General features: G+C 33.8%; 1 protein-coding gene across 1 annotated transcript; it reads left to right on the top strand.

Annotated features, from left to right (window-relative positions):
• The first annotated feature begins 238 nt into the window (after positions 1-238).
• Positions 239-24426, top strand: LOC129259214 (WD repeat-containing protein 3-like). Its single transcript, XM_054897518.2, has 24 exons — positions 239-538; positions 1402-1611; positions 2086-2204; positions 3474-3552; positions 4557-4652; positions 5197-5316; positions 6790-6891; positions 7467-7564; positions 8220-8318; positions 9277-9507; positions 10707-10800; positions 11236-11337; positions 12554-12642; positions 13327-13468; positions 14577-14633; positions 15174-15386; positions 15869-15922; positions 16487-16615; positions 17327-17488; positions 17841-17891; positions 18368-18411; positions 18741-18869; positions 20049-20142; positions 20598-24426. The coding sequence occupies exons 1-24, from the start codon at positions 380-382 to the stop codon at positions 20751-20753; spliced, it is 2829 nt and encodes a 942-aa protein (XP_054753493.2). The 5' UTR covers positions 239-379; the 3' UTR covers positions 20754-24426.
• The last annotated feature ends 1439 nt before the right edge of the window (positions 24427-25865 follow it).

Below are 25865 nucleotides of genomic sequence, written 5' to 3'. Positions count from 1 at the left end.
CATTTTTCAGCGTAGATTTCAAGATTTCACAAAGTTCAGTTTATGTAACTGTACCAGATCTAGATCCTCGATGATATACTGACAATTAAGCCTGGTTTTACAGACTTTCTCATGAAATCAGTGTTTACTGCAACTACTGGAATTTCTCTTTAAGTCCTACCCTCTCGGTGATTGGTAGAAATCACACTAGACCTATAGAATAGGACTTTGGTCTGTGTAATATGCCTAAAAGAAAGGCACATTTGTTTTTGAAAATATGAAATAGCCCACAATGACATTTTACTTCTTTTCTCATGACTTTCATCTTAATATGAAGATTGGAATCATTTGTCACCCTCTGCAGGTCCATCACTGGTCTTCTCTATGTTAATTATTTAGGATGGGGTTGACTAAACAATACCTACGCTTTGTACAGAGTGCTGTATTTGGAGTAGTTGGAACAACCAAAGCTAATGTGGTGTTCACCAAAGATCATCAGTTTGTTGCAGTATCTGCTGTAGAACATGTTATCATCTGGAGCTTAAAGAGAGCAGAGAAGGTATTCACTAAAACTGACTTTTAGTACTAGTGATCATTGGTACAGATAATTGCCAATTTGTCTACTGCCGACTTGTTCAATCACCACATGGTCTACTTCATTTAGTCTAATGCCATTTTGTCCATAAACATTACATCTAACACAACTATTTGTTCCAATAACCATTCGGTCCAATCATCACTTTGTCTAATCACCAGTTTGTGTATGACCATTTCGGTCTAATACTTAGTCTAATTAGACTAAATGGTATATGGACTAAATGGCTATTGAACCAACTGGTTAGTAGATGAAACAGAGTGGCCGAAATGGCAATTAGACCATGTGGATAGTGGAAGAACTGATGGTAGGACAAATGGAAGTCGACGAGTTGGCAATTCGACAAATTGGCAGTAGACCAAATGAAAATAGACCATTGGTACAATCAATTACTAAGTTTTGTGTTATGATATTACATACTGCAGCTAAACTGGAACTGGTGTTTCATCAATCCAAACTTGGTTATGAAATGAATGTCTAGTAGAGAAGAAAATTAGCAAAACAGATGTTGTGAAGGTTTGGAAGAAATCAGACAAGGAATAAGAAATAGGTGAATGTGTGTAGTGAGGTTGAATAATGAAAAATATTTTTTATTTTGATATTCATAATTCAACAAATAAATGTACACATGCTGTAATGTGATTTTTGGAACCAACAAAGTAATCAGAAATTCATTTCCAGAAATGCACACACATTCTTTGAACTAAAGACAAATATTTTACTAGAAATTTTTAGTTGCTCTTAATCACATTTTGAATGTTGGTTCTTCTGAATAGCAGTCCTTTGCTTTTATTAACTTCATTCATTCTTTCTTTCTGTCCATGTAGGTACTATTACTTGAAGGCAGCAAACATGAGGTCACTTGTCTTGCTCAGACAGATGCTCGTCCAATCATTGCTGTTGGTTATTCAGATGGTTCTATTAAGCTCTTTGATAGTAATAATGGAGATATGATTGTTACATTTAATGGTCATAAGACAGCTGTATCTACAATGCATTTTGATGAACATGCTCTTCGCCTTGCTTCTGGCTCAAAGGTCAGCTCATATAAAACTTGTTATAAATACAGATTTGAAATAACAGTTTAAAGCTACTGAAATCATTCAATTTGATTGGCTGATTATGAACTTGTTATATAAAGTCTTCTTGAAACAGTACCCTTTTCAATATATACAGATAAAAGCTGTACCAGGCTCTAAAACTAGTTTTCAGGACTAAATTCTAGTTGATTGAACTGTATTGATAAATTTAATTTGGAACTTGTTATTGTTATCAATATTTATGTACTGAGCTTTCCCAGAATTGCTGAAAACACATCAAGAAAATGAATTTGTTATTAAAAATATAAAATGAAATCTTGCAGTCCTAAAAATCTTGATTGACAAAATTAATATATTTAAGTCCATGTATTACACGTATCTGATACTGAAAAAATGTCTACTCTTCTTGTCTTGTTTTATGATATAATTTTTTTTCTCATTTGTTTTTCAATTGATGACTTTATTGTACAGGACACTGATGTAATCATATGGGATGTTGTTAATGAGAGTGGTCTGTATAGATTAAAAGGTCATCGTGGTATGGTGACCAGGGTTAACTTCATGGCACATCACAATATAGTCATCTCAAGGTGAGTAGGCATCATCTTTTTACTTCTTTTTTCATTGTGCTATATGTGAGACAGTTTCTTATTTATCATGGGGTCATTACGGTCTAGTAGTTAAGACTCGTCTTTCAATCAGAGGGACATGGGTTCGATTCATGGCATGTTTTCCTTCAGCAAGAAATTCACCCACATTATGCTGCACTCAACCAAGGTGAGATACATGTAAATGGATACTGGCAGGAAGTCATTCCTGAGAAAGCTTTGCACACCAGAATGGGTAGACTTGAGCACCTAACAGGGTGGATATGTGCGCTATATAAATCCTATGTTATTTATTTGTATTGTTATTTGATGAAGTGGATTTTGATAGGATAGTGCTGGTACGAGTATGTTGCCTCAGTTGGTAGTGCGTCCGTCTCACAACCAGGAGGTCGGGAGTTCAATTTCCGGCCTCGTCAGACCAAAAGACGTTAAAAGATGGGAAATGCTGCAGCTACCCTGTTTGGCGTTCAACGACTGAAGGGATAGAGTCTTGTTGATCTGGTCCTGCACAGCAGCTGCCAGGTCTATGATCAATTGGGCAAAACAAATTTTTCGGAGTATTTCATTTCTTGTCTATTTCGGACAATAAAATATGAATTTTCATTTAAGGGTCTTGTTAGTAGGTTTACTGCGCACACAAAGAGATGAATGAGTAGTGACCTTTTGCATTGATGTCATGTAGAGGTCAAAGCCTTTACCTTGTATGCATTGGTGATTGACAGCTGGTGTATCTCTGACAATTTTGTACATGTATTCCTGTATATCCTCTGAGGGAGGGCATTATGAGATTATGACGTTAAATGCATAAGGTCTATAGAGATAGAAGTGCCTATCAAACAAGAGTTTTGGCATGCTACAATGAGAAATTACTTTATAGTGATTGTTTTTTTATTTTAAGAAAGGAATACAAATATTTGTTTTATGCTATGACCTTTTTTATACTAAAAAACATTCAGAAAAAATACAAATCAACCAAATAGATTACCATTGTCACCTCATCAATTATGTTTTTTATTTGAACTCATGTATGTTTTAATATTAATAGATTAATACTGAGTATATATTAGTCTGCATACAATGTCTCTTCATGGGACTGTTGGGTCTTTTTCATGAGACACAATGAAAGGAAAAAAAAATTAAATGAAAGTCATGAAAATGAATATATTTCCTCAAATTGCCCTTCCCACAACGATGAAAACACAAGGGGGTTGGATTTTTTGTAGCAATTTGTTTTCTTTCATTTATCCTTAGTTCCAAGGATACATTTGTGAAGTTCTGGGATTTAGACACACAGCATTGCTTCAAGACACTGGTTGGACACAGAAGTGAGGTGAGCAATTGTCATAATCAATAATATGATTGTAGACATTAAAAGAAAGACAACAAGCATTGTGAAGGTAGTAATTTTGGAGTACTGCCAGTGAAAGTTATTGTAAATCAAAAGTTTTATTTTTTTCGGTGAATTGAGATGATAATACGGGTTTCCACAAAGAATCAACACCGACCAAAAGCTTGCAGAAGTGCATCATTAATTGAACAATGCAGTTGTCAAATATTGGAATCTTATTCTTTGTGAATCACCCCTCCCCCAAAATTTTACTTCAATTGTTCTACCCCGGTCTTCCCAATTCAGATCAGTCTCCATCAACCTAATTCAATACTCCTGGTTCTGTTTATTATCGAGTTCTTTGAAGAAAAAATTGTAAGAGGGACATTTACATGTAGATTTGAATATCGGCATAATTTGCTTCTACAGTGTGACATCATTTAAAGGCATTGTGCATGCATCATTGCATCATCCGCTTTCCATTATTCTCAGGTCAAATTAAATCAAGGACAACTTGCCCTTGTTTCCTTGTATGTGTGAAATCATCTTAACCTGGCTTGCTATGTCTCTTCATGTCCAGTGTGATGTAAAAGATTTCAATCTGTAGTCAACGGGTATACTGTACCATGTTGACAAGCATGGAAGTGTTCCATCAATAATTTTCTTCTGACAACTGGTAGCACTGACTGCATTCATGATTTTTGATTGGCTAAGAAGCAGATGCCTCTAACTGTTACTATAGCAACTACCAGAGAATGACCATTAAAAAAAAAATGTTTTTGATGCTGACAACTTTCATGAAATGGTCTCATGATCAGTGGATATGCACCTTGTTCTTGTCTACTCTAAAAGTCCTAAATGTTGAAATTGAACAATCAAAATTATTGAACAAAAGTGGGGATGATAATAGTATGATAGACAATATTATGTTTTAATCAATTGAAAGAGTGATTTAATCATTTATTGTAGTAATTGTGCAGCTAATAAGAATCTTTTGTTGATTTCAGGTATGGGACTTTGCTCTGCTCCCTGATGATAAAGGACTAGTGACTGGAACATCTGGGAGCGATCTTCAAGTATGGGATATCACCTTCCAAGATGAGGTAAGCCAATTCATTGGCAGTTATTATTATTCTCTTGTTGGAGTGAAATCTCAAAGAAAATGTCTGATTCTCATGTTATATATTAATAAAGTTAATAAATTGAAAGTTGTAAATTCATTTCAGTAACGATAATAAAAGTGTAAATGATGGCTATTAGTGAACTCTTAATTATTGCAATATTTTTTAAAGGATGGGGTCTTTTACAGAAAAATAACATTTCTTTCAATGATACAATTTTGAAAGTTACGATTAGAAATATAAATTACCTCTTTTGCTGTGTTTGATCATCTCGCTAATTTGTGTTATGTTTTTCTTAATATTGCACATGGAAACCAATTTATTTGTTACAAATTTTATTTATTTTTATTTATTCATTTATATATTCATATTCTTCAAATCATCAAAGTACATTTTGTAATAAATAAATATATTTGCAGAGACCAAATAAAACATTTTGCATCTTGTATTTTCTTAATTTCTTCTACTTTTCTCTTCCTCATCATGATGTTGCTTTTAAATTGTAATTGTGATTTTTGTGGAACAGCTAGAAGGTGATGATGGAGAGAACAAAGGACCATCTCCTGCCAAGAGACAAAGAAGGACAATGAATGAAGATGATGATGATGAGGAGGATGATGATGATGATGAAGAAGGTGATGATAATGTAAGCACCCCTGCATTCTTTCTCTTATGTGACTTAACTTCGTAATGGTCAAATGAAGTCTCAATGCAGGACAAACGGTTCCATGAAAATTGCTCCGGCAGCATTAATTACTCTGCTATAAGTTCCACACACTAATCAAATGACTACGTTTACCCCTTGATTCAACACTATACCCTATCCTAAACCTAACATAAAACCCCGTTGCAACCCTAACCTTAACCCTAATTCTCCCGGGGGGGGGGGGGGGGGGCCATTATGGCCCCCCCCTCGACAATTTTCGCAATATATCTGCTGCGCAAAATTTTTTGACCTCGCCGCTCACTGACTTTTTACTTTCAAGTCTTGAGCAAATTTGAGACCAAATTTGTGACGCCCGGGTACGCGGTTACGACATTACGCAACATTATGTAAGTGCATGTCAGACCCAAAATTGCTCATAAACGTGATTTCATGTACAAATCCAATGCAAATTGTGTATTTGGCCAAAATTCATAAATGTATCATTATTTCTACTTTTAATGATTAAACTTAATTAATTTTGTCTTGTTTATGATTAGAATTAAGTCTGGAACAATTTCCATCGAAAAAACAATAAAAAATAAAAAGTAAAAAAACAAGGAAATACATAAGAAATTAAAAAAACAATAAAATACATAAGAAATCGGTCTTGGTACCAGAATTTTTTTCATTCACAATTGTTAGGAATGCTATAAAGAATATTTTCACCAAAAAATAGCATTCTAGGAGCTTTATTTAGTGAATCAGAGCAAAAAGTATGATTTCATGAATAAATTAGCATAATTAATTCATATAAAATAAAAATATATGAATTCAGTGAAATTTACCAATGCAACTGCATAGATTACGTCATTCTCTACCATCATGCAAATTTTCGTTGTGATCGCGCAATCCACGGCTGAGATCTTAAGGGGGGGCCATAATGCCCCCCCCCCCCCCCCCCCCCGGGAATGACAAGAATCAAAATACCCCGGGAGATTGAGGGTTAACCCTACATCTTAAACAAAATAAAGCCTGCAGCATTTGTCGCCTTAGCAAATGACATGTCACTGGACAAACATGATATCAAAACTTTAATATGTGAACTTTCACAAATTCCACAGTTCCTGTAATAGCATTCTATCTTTGCTTAATTCAATTGTACTGTAAACCCTTTCTCCTCTGATTATGCCCATCATAGTGCTTTTGAATAGCCCTTCAAACTTCTTTTGTCTGATCAATCCAAAGAGTACTCACAGCTTAAGAAAAAAATAGACACGTTCTTGCAGCCGTGGTTTATGGAAATAATTGATATGTCGCTATTGTATTTTATGTTCAGTCTTTGATGATAATTTTTATGTACCTGTAGTTAGATGTTTAGTGCTGACTTGAAGGTTATTTGCTTCTTCCATTTACAATTTTACTCTGTTTCGAGTCATCTGACCTGTACTTATGTTTCTACTGATTGTTTTACAGAGTATATTAACCTGTACCAAAGCTGGAACCATCCTAAGGAAGGGAAGTGATAGAGTAGTATCCTTACACATTGATTCCACAGGAAGAATACTGGGATGCCATGTAAGTATCCTACAAGCCTTGTCTGACGTCATCAATAAAAGGGGAGGTACTTTTTTTTACCTCTTCTATGAAAAAGCAGGTTAGACTGTCATGATAGTTTAATGTTCAGTTTCAATTTAAAGTGACCCTGAGTAAAGACATGCTCAACATTTCTTTTGTCTTGCAATCCAAACAAGGCATGAGCTCAAATGAAGAAATAGTGTGAACAAATTCAGAGCTATCATATGCCGTCAGAAAATAATGGTGAAATCAAGGATTAGTGCCAGAGTCTTTTACCATAGAAGTCGCTAGAATGCTAAAAGCAAGAACAATAGATATTTCTGTCTGAATAGAATAGTGTCTGTTCAAATAGGTATGTTACTTCAATAATGCACAGATGACTAAAGTTTCTCACAAGGCTGAGAACTTGGAACCAAAGTGAAGAATATTGTATCATTTATGTGGAGACAAGTGTTATTTCTAAATAACACTTGTCTCAACTTAAATGATACAATACTCTTATCAAAGCATGATATTCCTTTATAGCATTTTTCATTACACATGCTACCCCTTTATATTTTGCTCTAATCTTTTAGGGTCCAAGCCCCAATCTTGAGCTTTTCAAAGTTTGTAATGCTCAGGAGCAGAAGAAGAAACTACTCAAGAAGCAGAAGAGAGAAAGAAAACGATCAAGGTTAGTCAGTATTTTTATGTGATCACTTTATTTGCAATTCCATGAAACTTCCCACCAAGCATTTTCTCAATTGAGTTAGAGGGGTGACATGGAGTTGTAACCTTCATTGTCTACCTCTCTTTCCATGCTCTTCTTTCTTCTCCCATTTTCTTTCCTTCGTATTTTTCTGCTTGAAAAATTATAGGGTGGGGTTTTACCTATACCCACCCTGTAGCACTGCCCCTGTACGTGGGATCGTGAAATAATTTGTCTGCTCCTATTTCATATGAAAATTTTAATTGCTGTCAAATTATCTTACTGAAGTATTAAGAATAGAAGAAACTTTGAATTAGTTATAATGCGGAAAGGATTATTTTTTAAAATGGAGTTTGACTTATATTTGTGAATAACAGCATTACTGTCCAGATTACTTTCAAATTGGAAATTTTATTGATTTGGAACTTAATACATTGTATGCCTTTTCTTCCCAGAAGAAGATTATTGAAATTACTTGGGAGTGAGTACTAGAACCTCATGCCAAAATCCTGCAAGTGGCTTTCCATTGCTCACAGTTACTCAGAAACAAAACATTGGTACCTGTAATACTGAAATGCAAAAAAATGTTGAGACATGTTGGCTTGATTACTCTTGTTTTATTTTATATTTGTGTGTTTAGAGGTGAAGATGGTGATGAAGTAGATGTATCTAACGTCAAGCTGACAGCGGAAGATAAGATTCAACCTATTACAAATATCAAAGCTTCGGCAAAACTCAGGTAAAACTCATTTTATTCTGAAATAACCTATTGCTTCATAGGACTGTGAGGAGTAGTCTATATGATACGCAAAGAGAGAGTATGCATTAGTATGATGGTATAAGATTTCACATGAGGTCATAGAAAGATGCTCGATTCAACCAGGTGTCTCTCTTTCACCAAAAACAGAATCTTGTACTATCATGCAATTAGGAATGTTTGCTGTAGTATGAATGATTCTTTTTTCCCCTTTCATAATATGCAAGCTAACTAAGCATTGCACAATCTTACTACATCTTTTGCAATTGTCTGTAAAATAATGTATAACAAAGCACAGGATGTAGTAGTAGTAGTACATCATGTCTTTATTAGAGATCAAGAATAACAAGAACCAGGCGCGGCAACCTATCAGGTTGGCCGGCAGGTTAAATTTACATTATTACATGATACATAAATCACAGTACATTATACATTATAATCATAATACATTATTATATTACTGTTCGATACAGTAATATAACGATAATATTATTAAATATCTAAAATACATTACAAATAAATTCAAACAACGATGGATGCATACACATGGTACGCAGTAAGATACAGAGAGATAGTGAGAGATAGAGACAAATAGAGGGAAAGAAGAAGTGAGAGAGGGGGAGAGCAAGAGAAAGAAACAAAAGAGCATTAGATAGATAGGATCGGGGTAGAGAGATTGGAATAATACATTATGATACAGTTCAATACAATTATATACAACAATGTTATGGAATAGTAAAAACAAGCAATATATATAGGGGTAATAATAGGGGTTAATAGGGGTAAATTCAGGACAATGGGATAATCTAGACATTTAATCCACCTTTTGTCCCTTTTGCCAATACCTTATTAAAACAGAATGCTTGAAAAGACTTCCAAAACATCTTTTCTCTAGAGGGAAGTTTGATATTGGCATTTATCATGTCTATTGCTTGTTTAGATCCTTCCATTCTCACATGGATAGAAATGGAGAAGTGCATCTGGTAACCCTTTTGCAGAACAACACCCTAGAAGCATACAACGTGGATCTTACAGCTGATAAACCTGTTGGGAATAAAGAACATGTTATCAGTCTTGCTGGCCATCGTCATGATGTCAGGACTCTATCAATAAGCTCTGATAATACAGCTTTGCTTTCTGCAGGAGGGAATGCTGTCAAAATATGGAACAGGTAAGATCATCTTAGAGGCAGTTGCATGTTGGTCTTATTTGCATGTTTAAGAGAATCTAACCATGGTAATAAAATTATATAGTGTGAAAAAAGTAGACCCAAAGAAGATGTTAGCTAACACTTCCAATTTGATTTAAATTCTGAGAGTAAATCTCTGAAAAGATCTTTTAGATTTACTGCAATAGATCTTCAATCACACTGTAGCTGTATGGCATTGCATGGAGTTGTATTTGTTGGTCTGTGTTGCATGATTAAGAGAAGTCAAACTTCAGTAATAAAGTGATTTGTGTGAAAGTAAATAGATAAACCAAAGAAGAAGTTCTGGTTATTTGAAAACTATATAACCATGATAAAGTATGGGCCTAACAATTGTCCTGTACTTTTTTTGACATGAGATGGACACGAATGCAAGTTAGAGGGAACAGGGGGTGATGGGGAGGGGGGGGGGTTGAGGGGCATGAAGTGACTGATTATTTTTATCTCTCAACTTCCCTCTGTATAACATGTAGACTAAAAAAATGCTCACTGATGAAGCTTGCAACCACGCTATCCGATCTCTTGTGCTTTGTAGGCTAGATTACTCAAATTCTCTATTGATCAATATTAATAAACCAGATCGTGAAAGGTTGCAGCGCATTCAAAATCGTGCCGCGAGGATCATCTTGAAAGCGCGGAAGTATGATTGAGACACTCTTTTGTTGAAACATTTGCACTGGTTACGAGTTGACAAAAGTATTTCTTACAAAGTCGCATTGTTAGTCTATACATGTAAGTGTATGCATAAAATGGCACCCGAATACCTCTATAGTTTACTCAGATCGCCACTCCGGTCACATTACAGACTTCGTTCTAGTGAAGACACTTCAATTTTACACATTCCTAGGGTTGTTTCAAAAGGAGGGGAAGCTAGCTTCGATTTTTGCGGTCCCAAATTATGGAATAGTTTACCAATCCATATTTGGTCCTGTACTTCTGTTGATTCATTTATAAGATATTTGAAAACATACTTATTTTTGTTGTAGTGTAATTGTAGTATTGTAATATTGGAGAGAAAGTTGTATATGTGAAGTGCCTAGAGCAGTTTTCATTGATAATGCTTTATATAAGCACCAATTTATTATTATTATTATTTTTTATTTTCATCTCCCATTACTGCACCATTTTCTTATAATGTAATCTTCTTTATTCATTGTTTGTAGATCCAACCAGCAGTGTATCCGAACCATGAAGTGTGGTCATGTATTATCATCTATCTTTGCTCCAGGAAACAGGCATTGCATTGTGGGTAATAAGGTAAGTCACAGATTTGTATACTGTGCAACCAAAAACATAAGGTAATTTCAAGTTTGGTGTTGTCCTTTTGATATAGGTGTTAGGCCATTTCTACATCAGCATGGTGCCAAACTGTAAATGAAACTGACCTTTGGTCTTTGAACGAATTAGGCTACTAATGTTGTGATTGGAGCATAATTTACCATTCAACTCACAATTTTTTTTGCATTCTTTCTCTTCAATTCAATTGTAAGTAGCAGTATCTTTATTATGTACATGTATTATGTAGGTAAGAGTATCTCTTTAGTGATTTATTTGATTTATGATGTACGTAGATGAAAAAAATATTTCGGAAGCAAATTTATCCATTTAAAATGAAAAAAAATTATGCCTTGAATCTTACCAATAATTTCAAATTTCTGTCATATTTTCTTGATTTTGATTGAAACCTTATAGGCAGGTCAACTTGAAATGTTTGATATTGCGTCTGGTTCATTGATGGAATCATTCGAGGCACACGAGGGTGCTGTTTGGTCTATCTGTTTATCACCTGATAAGGTAAGTTTCCCCTTTCGGTATGTAACTATTATTGATATGAGCACACTGACTATCATTACTTTGTTATTGCTAATTTCCATAAGAGGAACGTATGGTACACTACTGTGTGAGTAAAAAAAAACTTGATACCTCACAAATCTCCAATTTAAAGAAAAGATATGTCATGAACACATAATTATTATTTATGGCTTGAAAGAGTATATTCTCTTAAATAATTTGATACCATATATATGTGGTATATGTTAACGCTTGGATGATCAGGAGGTATTCTTTGCAGTGATGTAAATTTTGATTTGCAATGAATTAATCCAGATGTCAATGGTGTCATAATCCTACAAGGGTTGCATTAAAATTCATTTCAAAACACCTTGTCAATAATTTACATTAAAATTGTTTAATGAACACTTTTTGTGTATAAATTCTCAAGTTAACTTCATGGAAAAGGGATTTACAAAATATGTTTACTAAATCATGTAGGATTATGACATCATTAGCATCTGGATTCATTCTTTGCAGTCATTCCTTTGGCAAAAATCAAAATTTATATCACTGCAAAAAATACCTACTGAATATCCAAGTGTGAAGACATACCACATAAATATGGTATCAAATTATTTGGAAGAAGATACTCTTTCCAGCCAATTGTAATTATCACTCAAAGCTGCCAACTAATATGTTTCAACAATATTTAGTATGTTTTTTCATAATCAAAAGTGACAAAATATGATTTTTTTATTGCAAAATATGTTTTAGTTAAATTTGATATGTAAAATTTATCAATTTTTGTACCAAAATAAGGGTTTTCCTTCGAAATATGAATCTGTATATATATATATATAGAGAGAGAGAGAGAGAGAGAGAGAGGTCTGTATTGATAAATATACAGATAAATATGGATCTGTATGTTTTCTTTTTTTGTCATCAGAGATTGGCAGCGCTGAATAATTATGTATTCATGACATCTTTTTTTCTTAATTTGGGGATTTGTGAGGTGTCGTATGTTTTTTTACTCATGTGGTAGAGTATGTTATGTAGTTTTGCTTTATTTAGATTGTCCAATAACACCAAGATTCCACTTCGGTATTTGCACCAACATGAATATGAACAAAATCTAAATTCATGCAAACATTTATCAGAAATTCATTAGATGAACTTGATAAGCTATTGGGAAAGGATGTTAAAATGTTACTAATTGATTTTAAATTTTATCTTTCAGAGGGGCTTTGTGACAGGAAGTGCTGATAAGACTTTGAAGTTCTGGGAATTTGAACTTGTAAGCTCAGAGAATGATGAAGGCAGAACTGTGTAAGTACAAATTATTACTTTTTGCAACTCTAATTGATTTAAGAAACATTGATGGACACATTCTTTGTATTTAAAAAAATGCATAATTAAAAGAAATATGAAGTGAAGTATATCTCCCATATTTTTAAATTTTCTTTATGAACAGTCCTAAGATATTTAATTCCATATTTAGCAGGCCTTCATATTCATTACAAAATTTTATTCTTTGAACCCATTATTCACTTCATTGCTCTGAAGATTACTATAAACCAATCTCATTTGCTGTGTTGGGGATTTAACAGAAGTTTTGCCAATCCTCAATTTTATTCATGTATGTAAATTTAGCGAAATTGGAAAGGAAAAAAAATAACTCATTAATAAAAGTGGCTGATATTTAAGGTACCTACATGTAATGCATGGAAAGATTATGCATACAGTAGGCTGTGATAAGGTCAACCTTCCATAATCAAATAATTGCATAACTTGAAGCATAATTTCAGACTAGAATATGCAAAAAATAATATTCACATTTGATCATCTAAATTGATTTTTGTCAAAGTTGTTAATATTTATGTTGCCCTAAGAGATTTGAATTTGGCAACGTCACCCTATTTTGTTATTACTTAAGCAAATATTGTACTTATGAGTTTTTGTGATATGCATATTAATTCCTTTAAATGTTCTTTTGTTTACATATATGTATAGACGTGAATTGAGCATTGTTCACACCAGGACATTAAAGATGTCTGATGATGTGTTATGTGTGAAGTACTCTCCTGATGGTAGACTAGTAGCTGCATCACTCCTAGATAGCACTGTCAAAGTTTTCTTTGCAGACACACTCAAGGTAGGAAAATATTGAATTGGGCTTTGGATTATTATCTAAATAATTTGGCCAAACTTGGAATTTTGTTGATTATTTATGGTGGCTAAGGCAAGTCTATTCCTAACAAGGTTTGCTTTATTTATGAAATATGGTCAATCCATTAGCAGTTAATCTTATAAAAGTCTTGTATCTTTGATGATTCCTGGGCACCTTTTTACAACGATATACCATTGATCCGATCAACCTCAACAGTATGGAAATCTATCAGTGTCATGATTTTTCCTACACAAAATTTTTTGAATTTCCTTTGTAAACAAAGATAAGCCCAACAAATGTTTGAGAAAACAATGATTTGATGAATTTCTGATATATTTATTTGCATTATTTCAAATTTGATTCTGTTCAACATTGTGCATATACAAAAGAGGAATTTTGGTTTTGGCCCAGTGGATTAGTCTTTGGACTTTGAAACAGAGGGTCGTGGGTTCAAATCCCAGCCATGGCGTAGATTTCTTCAGCAATAAATTTACCCACATTGTGCTGCACTCAACCCAGGTGAGGTGAATGGGTTCCTGGTAGGAACTAACTCCTTAAAACACAGTGTACAAACAGCTGCTCTGCTACAGCAAGGGTAATCATGCTGCATTACTGTAGAGTGCTTAGAGACTTCTGATAAATAAAGTGTCATTTGCTATATGAACACATATGATGATTATTATTATAGTAATGCAATGTTCTTCGTTAGTAATTTAAGATCTAACGTTGATACAATTCTGTTGTGTGCCTCTGCATCTCGCGTTATTTCTTGTTATTTTCACAAGTGGATGAGACACACCATTGCTAGCTCATGCCTTGTGATTGGTAATGATAAAGATGCATGGGCTCAAAATCAAGAAAACCAAATGAGACAGTAATATTGGGCCTAAAATGCGAGCATCGTGCATTTTGAAAAATGAATGTGTATTTCTTTTCATCTCTTGCTTGAAGGTTGCCCAATTGTAGATTTGAGACATCAGTACATGATGTCTCATCAGTACGTGCGTATATTTTATGATACATTATATGATTGTGATATACCCAAGTTGAACATTATCCCTTATTACAAGTTAAGTACCCTCTTTCATTTCAGTTCTTTCTGTCTTTGTATGGACACAAACTACCAGTGCTCAACATGGATATCTCTTCAGTAAGTTATCTCTCTCCCTTTGTAGGATAATCATATATTTTGTAATGTAAGACCAAACAAGTTTTCAATTTTGTTCTTAATGTACAGTTAGCTAATCATTTCAACCAAGTTAAAAAAAATTTGATTGCATACAAAAAATTGTTATTGTGATTTATCAATATTGCAAAAAATGGGTTATTTCATTAATGTAGGCCTAATGCAATACAAGAAATGAGATAAATTGGTGTAAAGTGAGGATTAAGTGTTCCAAATAAGAAAAGTACAGTTGAATTGTCTCTTGTAAAAACCTTTAGGATTATCCCTTATTTGTTTAATTTTCTTTATCACAAGGGATAGCCAAGTGAAATGATATAGTCGAAATATGGCCAAACAATATATTTTTACTATGGCATGATTATAGAAAGTCAATATTTGTTTTGCATGTTTATCAAAATATCAAAAGTAGTTATCACAGTGCAATAGTAAAATTATAGGATGATTCAATTCACAGTAGTCATGATTTTAATCATTTTAATGATTATTGTCCCTGTTTGATTACAGGATAGTACATTGCTGGTAACTGGGTCAGCAGATCGGAATGTGAAGCTATGGGGTCTAGACTTTGGTGATTGTCATAAGTCTATGTTTGCTCATGATGATAGTGTAATGTGTATAGGGTTTCTACCTGATACTCATCTGTTCTTCACTGGAGGGAAAGATGGAAAGATTAAACAATGGGATGGAGATCACTTTCAACAGATAACTACATTAGAGGTTGGTTCCCTCCTATTTCCCTTTCTTCAAATTAATCAACAATACAAATTTCAAATGAAAGTTAAGTTTGGCTTGATTCATGAATGGTTATGTTTTTTTTTTGTGTGTGTTTGAAATCACTTGATATTGAAAAATATGGAAGGTGATGATGATGATGAAGTTAGTGATGATAATAATGATGGTAAGTAACAATGGTGGTGATGATGATGATGATTGTGATGAAGGCGATAATAATGATGGTGGTGGTTATGGTGATGTTAATGTCAATAATGATAGTAATAATAAGCTTGTAATAATTATTTCTGGCCATTTTTTAACATGTTTCCTATGACCTGCTAGTAAAAGAAGTTGGTTTGTTGTATATGTATAAGACGTTTTGTTCTTGATGTAAAACAAATGAATAGATGAATTGAAATAAATGAATTAAATTAGATGTGTAGTGTCATGATGATTATCGTTATTACAATTTTATTTATTTTTAGGGTCATCATGGGGAGGTTTGGTGTATGGCTATCAGTCCTGATGGTAGCTTTATGGTGAGTAAAGATACTAGCAAACAAACAGGAATTTGCACCAAAACAAAATTTTATCGTAAAAAATAACATTTTAATCTGAAATTCACTTATGTATTTCTATTTTGCTATTACTGACTCTTATTCCTTTTTACTTATGTGACTGTGATGTTGCTGCAAGTTTGGTTTTAAAAAAGATACAAAGATATTTATTTTTTGAAAAGAGTACCTTATTTTAATTACACAAAAAGGTTAAATTTGTTTTAAACAAAAAAAATGAAATTTTGTGATTGTGGGCAAATTCACTTCAGTGAGAATACATGTACATTCATAGAATAGCATAATTAACACAAATGTTTAGTAAAGGAACCTCATTTTATTTTATATTTTGTCACATGCAAGATGCTTGCCAATTTTTATCATGACTGTGCAGTTAACTTGTTCATATTTGTATGCATCAAAATAACCCAGTCATTATAGGGCTAACTTGTTAATGTTATGAATCATCCTCTTGAAAAGCAGGCATGTGATTTTAGTGCATCTTGTGATAATTAATGATTTTTATGTTTTGATCATGTGACTGATCAGGTGAGTGCATCACATGACAAATCTCTGAGGATATGGGAGAAGACTGAGGAGCCTTTGGTATTAGAAGAAGAACAGGAAATGGAAAGAGAGAGAAAATATGAAGAGAGTCTCAATAAGGAAGAACAACCGGTAAGAAAATGTGTCTTTTTCTCATTACTGAATTCAAAACTATACAATGATTTTGTGCTATCTTAGGTAATAGTGGGTTATCTGTTTGGTGAATATCTTGATGTCTTCTGTAGGTCTGTATGTGTTACATGTAGATATGACAATATTCACGCCTCTCTTTCATATCAAACCATGATAATTCCCAATTCAGACTTTTCAGCTTTATATTGTAGGGACATGAAGGGCTATGACATTTTCCTGCTTGTTTTCAGGTTGAGTTGTTAAATCTGACCGGCATCCCTCAACACTTTTGTTTTGTCTCTCTCTTCATTATGTTCTTGTGCAAGTCTTAAAAATGTTTATTGTGTGTTGCCAGCATGGAACATAAAAAACCTAAATTTTAAAACAATCTACTCTACCAACACAAACAATACAAAATAGAGTAGAAAGGGAGGGGGGGGGGGAGAACAACAATGATAATAGTAAGGCAATTCCATGTAATATGTATGTCCAACCTCCTATATGTGGGACCTTCATGAAATTTTCTGATTCTGATTTCTTGTTCTTATGACAGTCTATAATGCTCTCAAATGACCATGACTTGGTCATTGTAGGAAGTGAAGCAAGACTTGACAAAAATGGGGGTCGGACGTATAAAAATGTTAATCATTTTATGGACTTGCCCATTAATGAAATGAAATCTGGTTATTTTCTTTTTGTGTCTCCAACAAGATCGCAGGTGAACCTACAGGAGGAGAGGTATCCTTACCAGAGAAGAGAACAACAGAGACATTGAAAGGAGCAGAGAGATTGATGGAAGCTCTTAATCTTTACCAGGAAGAGACAGCTAAGATGGAAGATTATAAAGACAGGTGTAAGGCAGCAGGAAAAGAGGTGAGAAAAGATGGGGAGAGGAATGGGGAAGAGAGGTAGGGAGAAGAAGGGGTGGAGGGGGGGAAGAAGGAGAGAAAGAAAGAAATTGGTAGATGAATTAGTAAGAAGAAGGAAGAGGAGAAGAAGGGTGGGTAATACAGGTGCGAGGCAACATAATAAGAGGCAAGAAACAATGGAGAGAGGGGGAAGACGGGAGGAGGAGGAAGAGAAGGAAGAACAGAGAAGAAAAAATAAAATGAATGAAGGAGGAGAAAGAATAAAAAAGAACTAGCATCAGGAGATAAGTAAGACTATAGGATGATCATATCACCTATTGATGTTACAATGATCTTGTTATCTTTCTGTTTTTCAGCTTCCACCACCAGACCAGCATCCTATTCTCATGGCGTATGGAAACCTTTCAGTAAGTCTGCTCAACTTCTTCACATAACTATAGTTAAGCTGGTTATAGTTTCATCTCATTTAAGCAACTTACCATAAAGTAGAGATTGTTGAGGATGATGATAATTTACCCTTGTTGAATTACTGTAAAATTTACAAATTCATAGAGCCATCATCATCATCATCATAACATTTTTTTCACGATGAGTGAATCTGGCTAAGGATGCTATCCATAAATGGTGTTGTGGGTTATTTAACTATTGTGGGTTTTTCTTCTAGACCTTCACATGCAAATGTTGCAATTACATTTATAAGATTCAATTCAACAATCATAATCATTGATTTTCTTTGTCTTTATTATTCTAGAGAAGCTAATAATTGACTGATTCTTTTTAAGGTAGCATATGATAATTACCAGTATTCATTTTACCAATATTCATTCAGATTCATTCAGAGGGCAAGAGATTAATGACTGTTTTTTTTTCTCTTGTCTTACAGCCTCTCAGATATGTAGGGGATGTTATAAAGAAGATTAAATCAAGGTATGGTATTCATTCAATTGTAAATTTAATATTATCATTTGCATTGTTAAGACCTGAGGCCCATCATTTTGTGTGTATGTGTGTTGTGTGTTTCTTTGCAACTACAAAGTTGGGATTCCTCTCAAGTATTATGATCTCAGATGTTGGTCTTTCTCTGTCATGACATAGCTGTCAGTAAATGAAGTGATGAAGAATATGTTGCATGAAAAGAGATTAATTAATTTTGTAATGAAGAAAACTACAATATAAAATTGGTTCTAAAAGATAGACCAAGAGATAGATGAAATGAAATGAAATATTTACCCCTTTGCATTGGATTTTGATTTCAGTGAACTAGAAGAGAGCTTATTAGTATTACCTCTAGACTATGTGCTTCAGCTATTACCTCTGTTAGAGACTCTCATTCAAGAATCAAGAGAAGTGGAGCTTGCTTGTAGATGTCTTCTCTTCCTTCTCAGGTAATTTTTCCTCTGGCTGGAATTACACAAAGCTGTTCTCAAATTACAGAAAATGTATAGATGATGATTTTAACTCCTTTAACCTATTGTAGAACAATTTATATCACCAGAGAGCTTGAAATTAAATCACTCTTGATTTCCATGAACAAGAAGATGATTTTATCATACAAACTCCTAGAATTAGGTCAAATTCATATCAAAATCAATGTCATAAAGACTTCAGAGTGACATAGTAGTCATATGGGACAGTATTAATGACTGGTTGTTAATGAGAATGTTAAAACAGATAAGAAAGAATAAAGTTTCTTCAAAGTGTCTTGAAAAACAATTCAAACAGGCAAGAAGATACTGTAGTAGCATACCAAGTAAGTGTCATGATTAGAATAATGCACATGAAATAACCTAGAATGGTTCAGTACGATTGAGATTCATCAAATACATGAGGAATGCCATATTCTGACCTTGAAAGCCTTCATTCTGTCAGCATTAGTTACATTTGATCTGATGGAGAGTTGACACCAATATCATCTCTTGACACTGATCTTATCATGTATCAATCTTAAACATTTCAATGATATCAGGCAAGTCATTGAAATTGGAGAAATGAAATATGAATGAAAGTAATTCCAAACCATTTGATAAGTGGCTGATAAATAAGTTTCAATGTAGAGCTCAAGCACTATCAATGTACCCCAGTCATTAATACTGTTTATTTGGCTTTTGATCACCATGATAACATTCTGAAATGTTCATGAATTTCTATTTAAATTACTTTCAGAAGGTTGTACTGTTTGGTTGACATTCAGTTATTCAAGGACTCCAGTAAAGTGTTCATGTATGTCTCATATGACAATCTATGTTATTCAGTATCATTACTGTTGCTATGAAATCAATATTATTGGCATAGACAGGAAAAAAACTGTGATCCTTAACAGACAATGCGGATTAGTTGTATAACTAGGGGACAAAGGGGGTTATGTATGAGATAAAGTATATGTTAAAACAAGTAACCCCCCACAAAAAAAAAAAAAGTAAATAAAAAAAAGAATTTCAAGGGGTGTTAATTGCTTATCCAATCACTGTTCCTTTGAGAACTTGATCACGTGTACCATGGAGTGCAAAGATGAATGATATTCACTGAAATTTGCACTATGATTTGTTTTCTTTTGTTTACCATAGGATCCATCATGGTCAGATAACATCTAATCACAAATTGCTACCTATGATTGACAGACTGAGAAAGACAACATTAACAAAGGCTGATAAACTAAGGGTAAGTTATAGATGAAAGATACCCGGCAAGAATCCCAACATTTGTTTAAGTTAATACTTGGATCAAAGTTGGTTATTAATTACATCATGAATGTAAAATAATCAATAAAAATACTAATATTAAAATGCATAATGATATTAACTGGAATACAGACCCGAAAACTTGGAGTTCTGTAGTAAGAGATCATTAATAATATGAACCAACCGTCCAAGGAAATTGCTTTGTCCCTACCCTGATTCTAAGTTAAATGTTTTCAAAGTTGATTATTTGAATGTGATTTCCAAACATAGGTTTTCTGTTACTTGTGTCTTTGAGCTTGTGTGCATTTCTTATCATTGAGATATTAAAATAATTTTTTTTTCAAAGATTGCTTAGTAAAGTGGATGCGTTGGTGCTTTTTACTGGATTTTCCAGAATAATTAAATCAATCTTTGTGTCCTTTGTTGTTTTTCTAGGACACCATAGGATTCAATTTAGCTGGTCTTCGTTTCTTGAAGGATAAGCTAGAAGCTGAGAATGAAGTTCAACTCTTTGCTGATGCTACTGCTAATTACCAGACAAAGAAGAAGAAACAAAAGAAGAGAGCAGAAAGAGCAATTATTAAATTATGATGACATGAACTTTACCTCGTATGTTTTAAAGGTAATGAAAATAAAAAATTCAGCGGTAGTCAGAGATATCCTTTCCAATGGTAAATTGCTGATTGGTCTAATTGCACTGCATGTACTTTCTGTTTAGACCTGTCTAGCATGGCCTCATCCGAGTTTGTATACATCTAGCTTGTTTACAAACCATATGACTATTTTGGCTAATTGCCATTTAGCCTATTCTGCCCCTCCCCTCTGGGTTTTTCCATGTTGTTCAATTCCCACCTGACTTATATTCCCTTGGTCTTACACCACTGGGTGTTTATGGTAAGCTGAACTTTTAATAATCAAAATTTCATTTCACAAAGTAAAAAAATTAATAATAGACAAAAGTCAAAATTAGACCAACTGGGTATGAAGGAAAAAGAGAAGGATAAGTTGGTATTAGACCTTGGCCGTGTCTTACAAGAGTTGCGATTGATCTGATCAACCTCAACTATGGAAAGCCAACAATGCCAACATCTAAAATGCATGTTTGTTCAAAAGGTTTTCTAGATATGACGAATGTTACATAAATTCATTGTTTTCTTTAAAATGCTGTGTGTTCGCCTTTGTTTACAAAGGACATTTTGCAAATTTCATGTAGAAAAAATTATGCCACTGATGGATTTCCAGAGTTATGATTGATTGGATTGATAGTTACTCTGTAAGTCGGGGTTTAAGTGTAGTATCGATCGACTGAAGAACAAGAAGACAAGTGCATGTCACTATTGCTGGTTATTACTAGATTATATGAATGTGTGCACTTCAAAATGATTATGATGAGAAGGATGTATAATGAAAATGTTTATTGGATAAATCTTCAGATTTTACATTACATCTTTGGGGGGATCTGTTGCCCAATCAAAATAAGATATTTGCATATTTTACATCTTGTTTATATATTATATCCATCTCAACCATGGAATTGGCTAAAAATGTGTAAAGAAACTGCTCAAATTGATTTTTTGAATAAGAATTAAAATATTACTAAGATAGTGCACTAGATGCCAAATTTAAATTATTACAGCTATAAAAAGGGTCAAATTTTTAAGGGTTGAAAAAAAAAAGAATGCCCACTACACTTTTGGAGCATTGTAATGATAGTTAATACCTGAGTATAATTCACATTCCTGACCATTCAGTGACAATTTTGCTTCAAATTTGGTAAAATAAGATCAAAGGGAGAATAATGCAACATCACCATGATCATGCATAGAACAAGGCTCATAAACTAAAGAAAACTACATTCATTCAATACCAAACAGTAAAGTTCAATATGGTTCAACAAGTTTAATCTATATTAAATGATAATGTGTTATTCTCAGAATCAATACAACATAATACTCTATGCCATTTACTTTGATTTGAGAATCTTACAGACTGATACAAGCTGCACTCTAGTGGATTAAGGTTAATATAGCTCCAATCATTGAATTATAAAAGGAAGTCAGATTACATTAATGTATTGATCCTTAGGGAAGCCATTAGTCAGTAGTACATTGTGAATATTCAGTAAAAGGATACCTTGTCTCGTGAGAAACTGGGCTGAATGCACTGTGACCTACATGTATATGTATGGTTGTAGTTCTGTTTATGTGTATACCAATAGATATGCATACACTGTTTAAAGAGAGAGGATTCATGAAGCATATAATCAGTGATTTTAACTTGAAATACCAGTCAGATTTAGGGATGTGAATAGATTATGGCAGTGACTGTGAATACCTTAGGCACTGAGCCTTTAACCCTTTTCTAACTTGGGGGGGGGGGGTCAATTTAACCCCCCTCGACAAATTTTGTTACTACGCCTTCGCGCAAATTTTTTTGACCGCGCTGCTTACTGACTCTTTACTTTGATAAATTTGCGACCCTCCGGGTACGCGGTTCCGAAATTACACATTTTGTAAGTCAAAATTGCTGAAAAACGTGATTCCTTGTACAAAGTCAATGCAAATTGTGTTTTTCAACCAAAAATCATAAATCTATGATTATTTTTACTTTTGCTGGTTTAATTGGATTATTTATTCTATTAATGATCGCAACAGGGTCCTGACAAAGTTCATAGAAAAATAAAAAATAAAAAACAAAGGTTTGAAAAAACAGAAATACATAAAAATTAAAAAAACAATAAAATACATAAGAAATTTATTACCTTTGGGAAATTCTTTTTTGTCGAGATTTGTTAGAAATGTAAAAATTGATACTCTCACCAAATATTAGCATTCTACTAGCTATATACAGTGAGTTAAAGGCAAAAATATACACAGAAAAACAAATTAAGGGCAAATTTCACTATACAGTCTTGCAGTTTACATCCGGCTCTATGCGGATGCAAATTTTTGTGGCAATTGAGCAATCAGTGACCGAGATCTGGGGGGGGGGGGGTCAAATTGACCTCCCCCCAGTATATCCTGGTCTGGAATAGCCCAGTTGAAATAGGGTTAGGGTAAAAAATTTGCTTCTCTTCATTCTTATTTTTCGCATTGATCGAAACAGTGGCAAATAGGGAAACCCACTGTAACAGATGCATACCTCCATGTTCATGCCAGCTATGATCAGCGGGACATCACTGCAAATCCCAGTTTTTGTGCCGCAGTTTAGAAGAAGATACTCTATAATCTTGATATATTCCTATTCATACAGTAATTCAGAATATAAATGCAAACTTATTTACCTTGAAAATATTGTATCAGTCATCTTATCACAATTTATTTTTAAAAATCCAGTCACAGCCAGTTGCAAAGTGTGGGGCTGACTTTTGACCCCTTCTTCTGTTACCTTTTTTGCACATACATTGAACGCATTATGTTTTCATTTTCTTTAGGAAACAGAAAGCTTTTGGTCATCTTCTTAGGGACATAGAAATCATGTGTATTTGAAAAAAATCCTTGGTATGATATATACCTTCATGATCATGTTGATTATTGATTTGTATTATTTTTCTATTTTGCCTGCATATTACTGGTATTCAATCATAACTTTCTATGATGATGATTGCATCAATTTAAAGTTCTTTTAAACTATATCATGAATCAGATAGGTATCAAGCATTAAAATAATGATTGTAAAGAAGCCCTGAAACTTCAGGATTTCTACCATTTTCATTGTAATGGTATTTTGATTATCATTAGCTGTGATTTTAGATATGGATTATCAACATTAGTTACGTGACTTTGTATACATGTACATGTTGTCTGAATATCACTTATTGAAAATATTTCTTGAAAAAAAAATCATAGCAAGGTACATCTGTAATTCAAACCAAATATTGTCCATTGTTTCTGCAGTGATATCATGTCCCCTGTTCATGTCCCTTCGTCTGTTAGATCCATTTTAACACCCCCCCCTTTCTCTTCTGAAACACAATTTTTTTTTACAATGATTTTAATACTAAATGAAAAGTTTACGTAGTGTGAGTTATTCCTGGATTGAAGATTCCAAACATCACCCTTTGATGTTTCGTACAGTACATGTTAAAATGTAACATTCATTGTTATCAGGGTTGAATGTGTATTCTATTACATATGAGATACCTGTTTATATTTCATTCTAAAGAGTGGGATAAATCTCAATCTGTGGAAATGATTAAACCAATTGAAAATAGTGATATTCCAGTACTTCCATGTTTTCATCTGAATAAACAAGAAATATTAGAGATTTATTGATCATTTTCTGGTGTTTTTTTAATATTCTTGTTGGCACATTTGATTAAGCAGCTACATATATACCGGTACTCCTTTGTTTACAAATTACCTTATGAATTATTAGCACATATTAAATAAAGTGACAGAAATAAAACTGAGTAGAGCCATAAATCATGATTTCTATTTTTTTACCTTTAACTTCAGATCATCATCAGAAACTGATGATTGTCATCACGAACTGATGATGATCTGAAATAAAAGGTAAAAAATTTGAACTCTTGAATTATGGCACTACTCAGTTTCATTTCTGTCATTTTATACTGCTTTCGCACCAATGTACGAATGCTGGGTACAGTCGCCTCTACTGTTATCACATCAAGGTATTGTCGCAGCGACTGATGCAAGCTGAATGTGAATGCACATTGTACTCGTGCCCTATTCATCCTTTGCGACGTCAAATGCACATAGCGTAAAATATGCGGAGATCATGATGCGCACAAATTTACAGTTGGGACCTTTCGCAATCCTCACGGACGCTAATATTAGGGTCCCCTAACACAAAAGTTAACGCTTAATCATACACTTGTTTTTAAGATTGATTGTGCATTATAGTCAATAGAATCAAACGTAGAAAGCTGTTCTACAATCAATGCTAAGCTTTGTGTTACAGGGGGGTTACAGGCCCTACAAATCTGCTTTTCGTGTGCAAAATCCTTTTCCGCGACACCCGCACCATACATGCATGTATATTACGACTGATTGCTGGAGATATTCGAAATGCAGGACCTAAAATAGATTATGACATGGATAAGAAAGTGGTTTTTCAAACAAATCGAGTACATATTGAGTGAGGAAAAACTTGCTGAATGAAGGCTTAGATATAGATCATTACAGTCCATCGAATCGATATAACATTTAATGTGGATTATTGGTGGATCACTGGCAATTGATTTGATGGGTTAGATCAACCTCTCCAGCCGAACATTTCGCGTGCGTTGATATGTGCACAGCGTATGCAATACGTTGAACTCGTTTCTTTTTGTTTCTTTTGTTTCTATTGTTTACTCCTTCTACACAAACGATATGCCTCTCGCACACGATATAATGGGCATTATGTTTTACTTTCTCCAGAAATGGGGGATTAGATTCAAATTCCGGGGGACCACTTCCATTGATGAGTGGATACCAGGCACGACCATGGGGTTTCGAAAAGTACCCTAAACAAGAGAAGCAATTCTTTTCCAAATTATGAAAATGCATCTCTTAACAAGTATTTGGCTTGTGAAACCCTACAAGTATTGGATATATATCCCCTTTTTCTGCATTTTAAACATCGTTTTGACACCCTTATAACGTTACATAATCCTATACGTAACGTACCTGCCCACTCTGTCCCCTTTTACGCGTGGTCGCTCCTGGTATCTACTAATCAACGGAAGTAGGCCCCCCG

Source organism: Lytechinus pictus, chromosome 4 (assembly GCF_037042905.1).
Source record: "Lytechinus pictus isolate F3 Inbred chromosome 4, Lp3.0, whole genome shotgun sequence".
NCBI lineage: Eukaryota > Metazoa > Echinodermata > Echinoidea > Temnopleuroida > Toxopneustidae > Lytechinus > Lytechinus pictus.
Note: the sequence above shows the minus strand (reverse complement) of the source record. Positions and strands in the feature narration are given on the sequence as shown.

Excerpts from the sequence above, each read along its gene's own strand:
- LOC129259214 (XM_054897518.2), top strand. The coding sequence starts at position 380 with ATGGGGTTGACTAAACAATACCTACGCTTTGTACAGAGTGCTGTATTT. Across the intron at positions 9,508-10,706 it reads GCTGTCAAAATATGGAACAG|ATCCAACCAGCAGTGTATCC; the intron begins GTAAGATCATCT and ends CATTGTTTGTAG. Across the intron at positions 16,616-17,326 it reads TCAATAAGGAAGAACAACCG|ATCGCAGGTGAACCTACAGG; the intron begins GTAAGAAAATGT and ends GTCTCCAACAAG.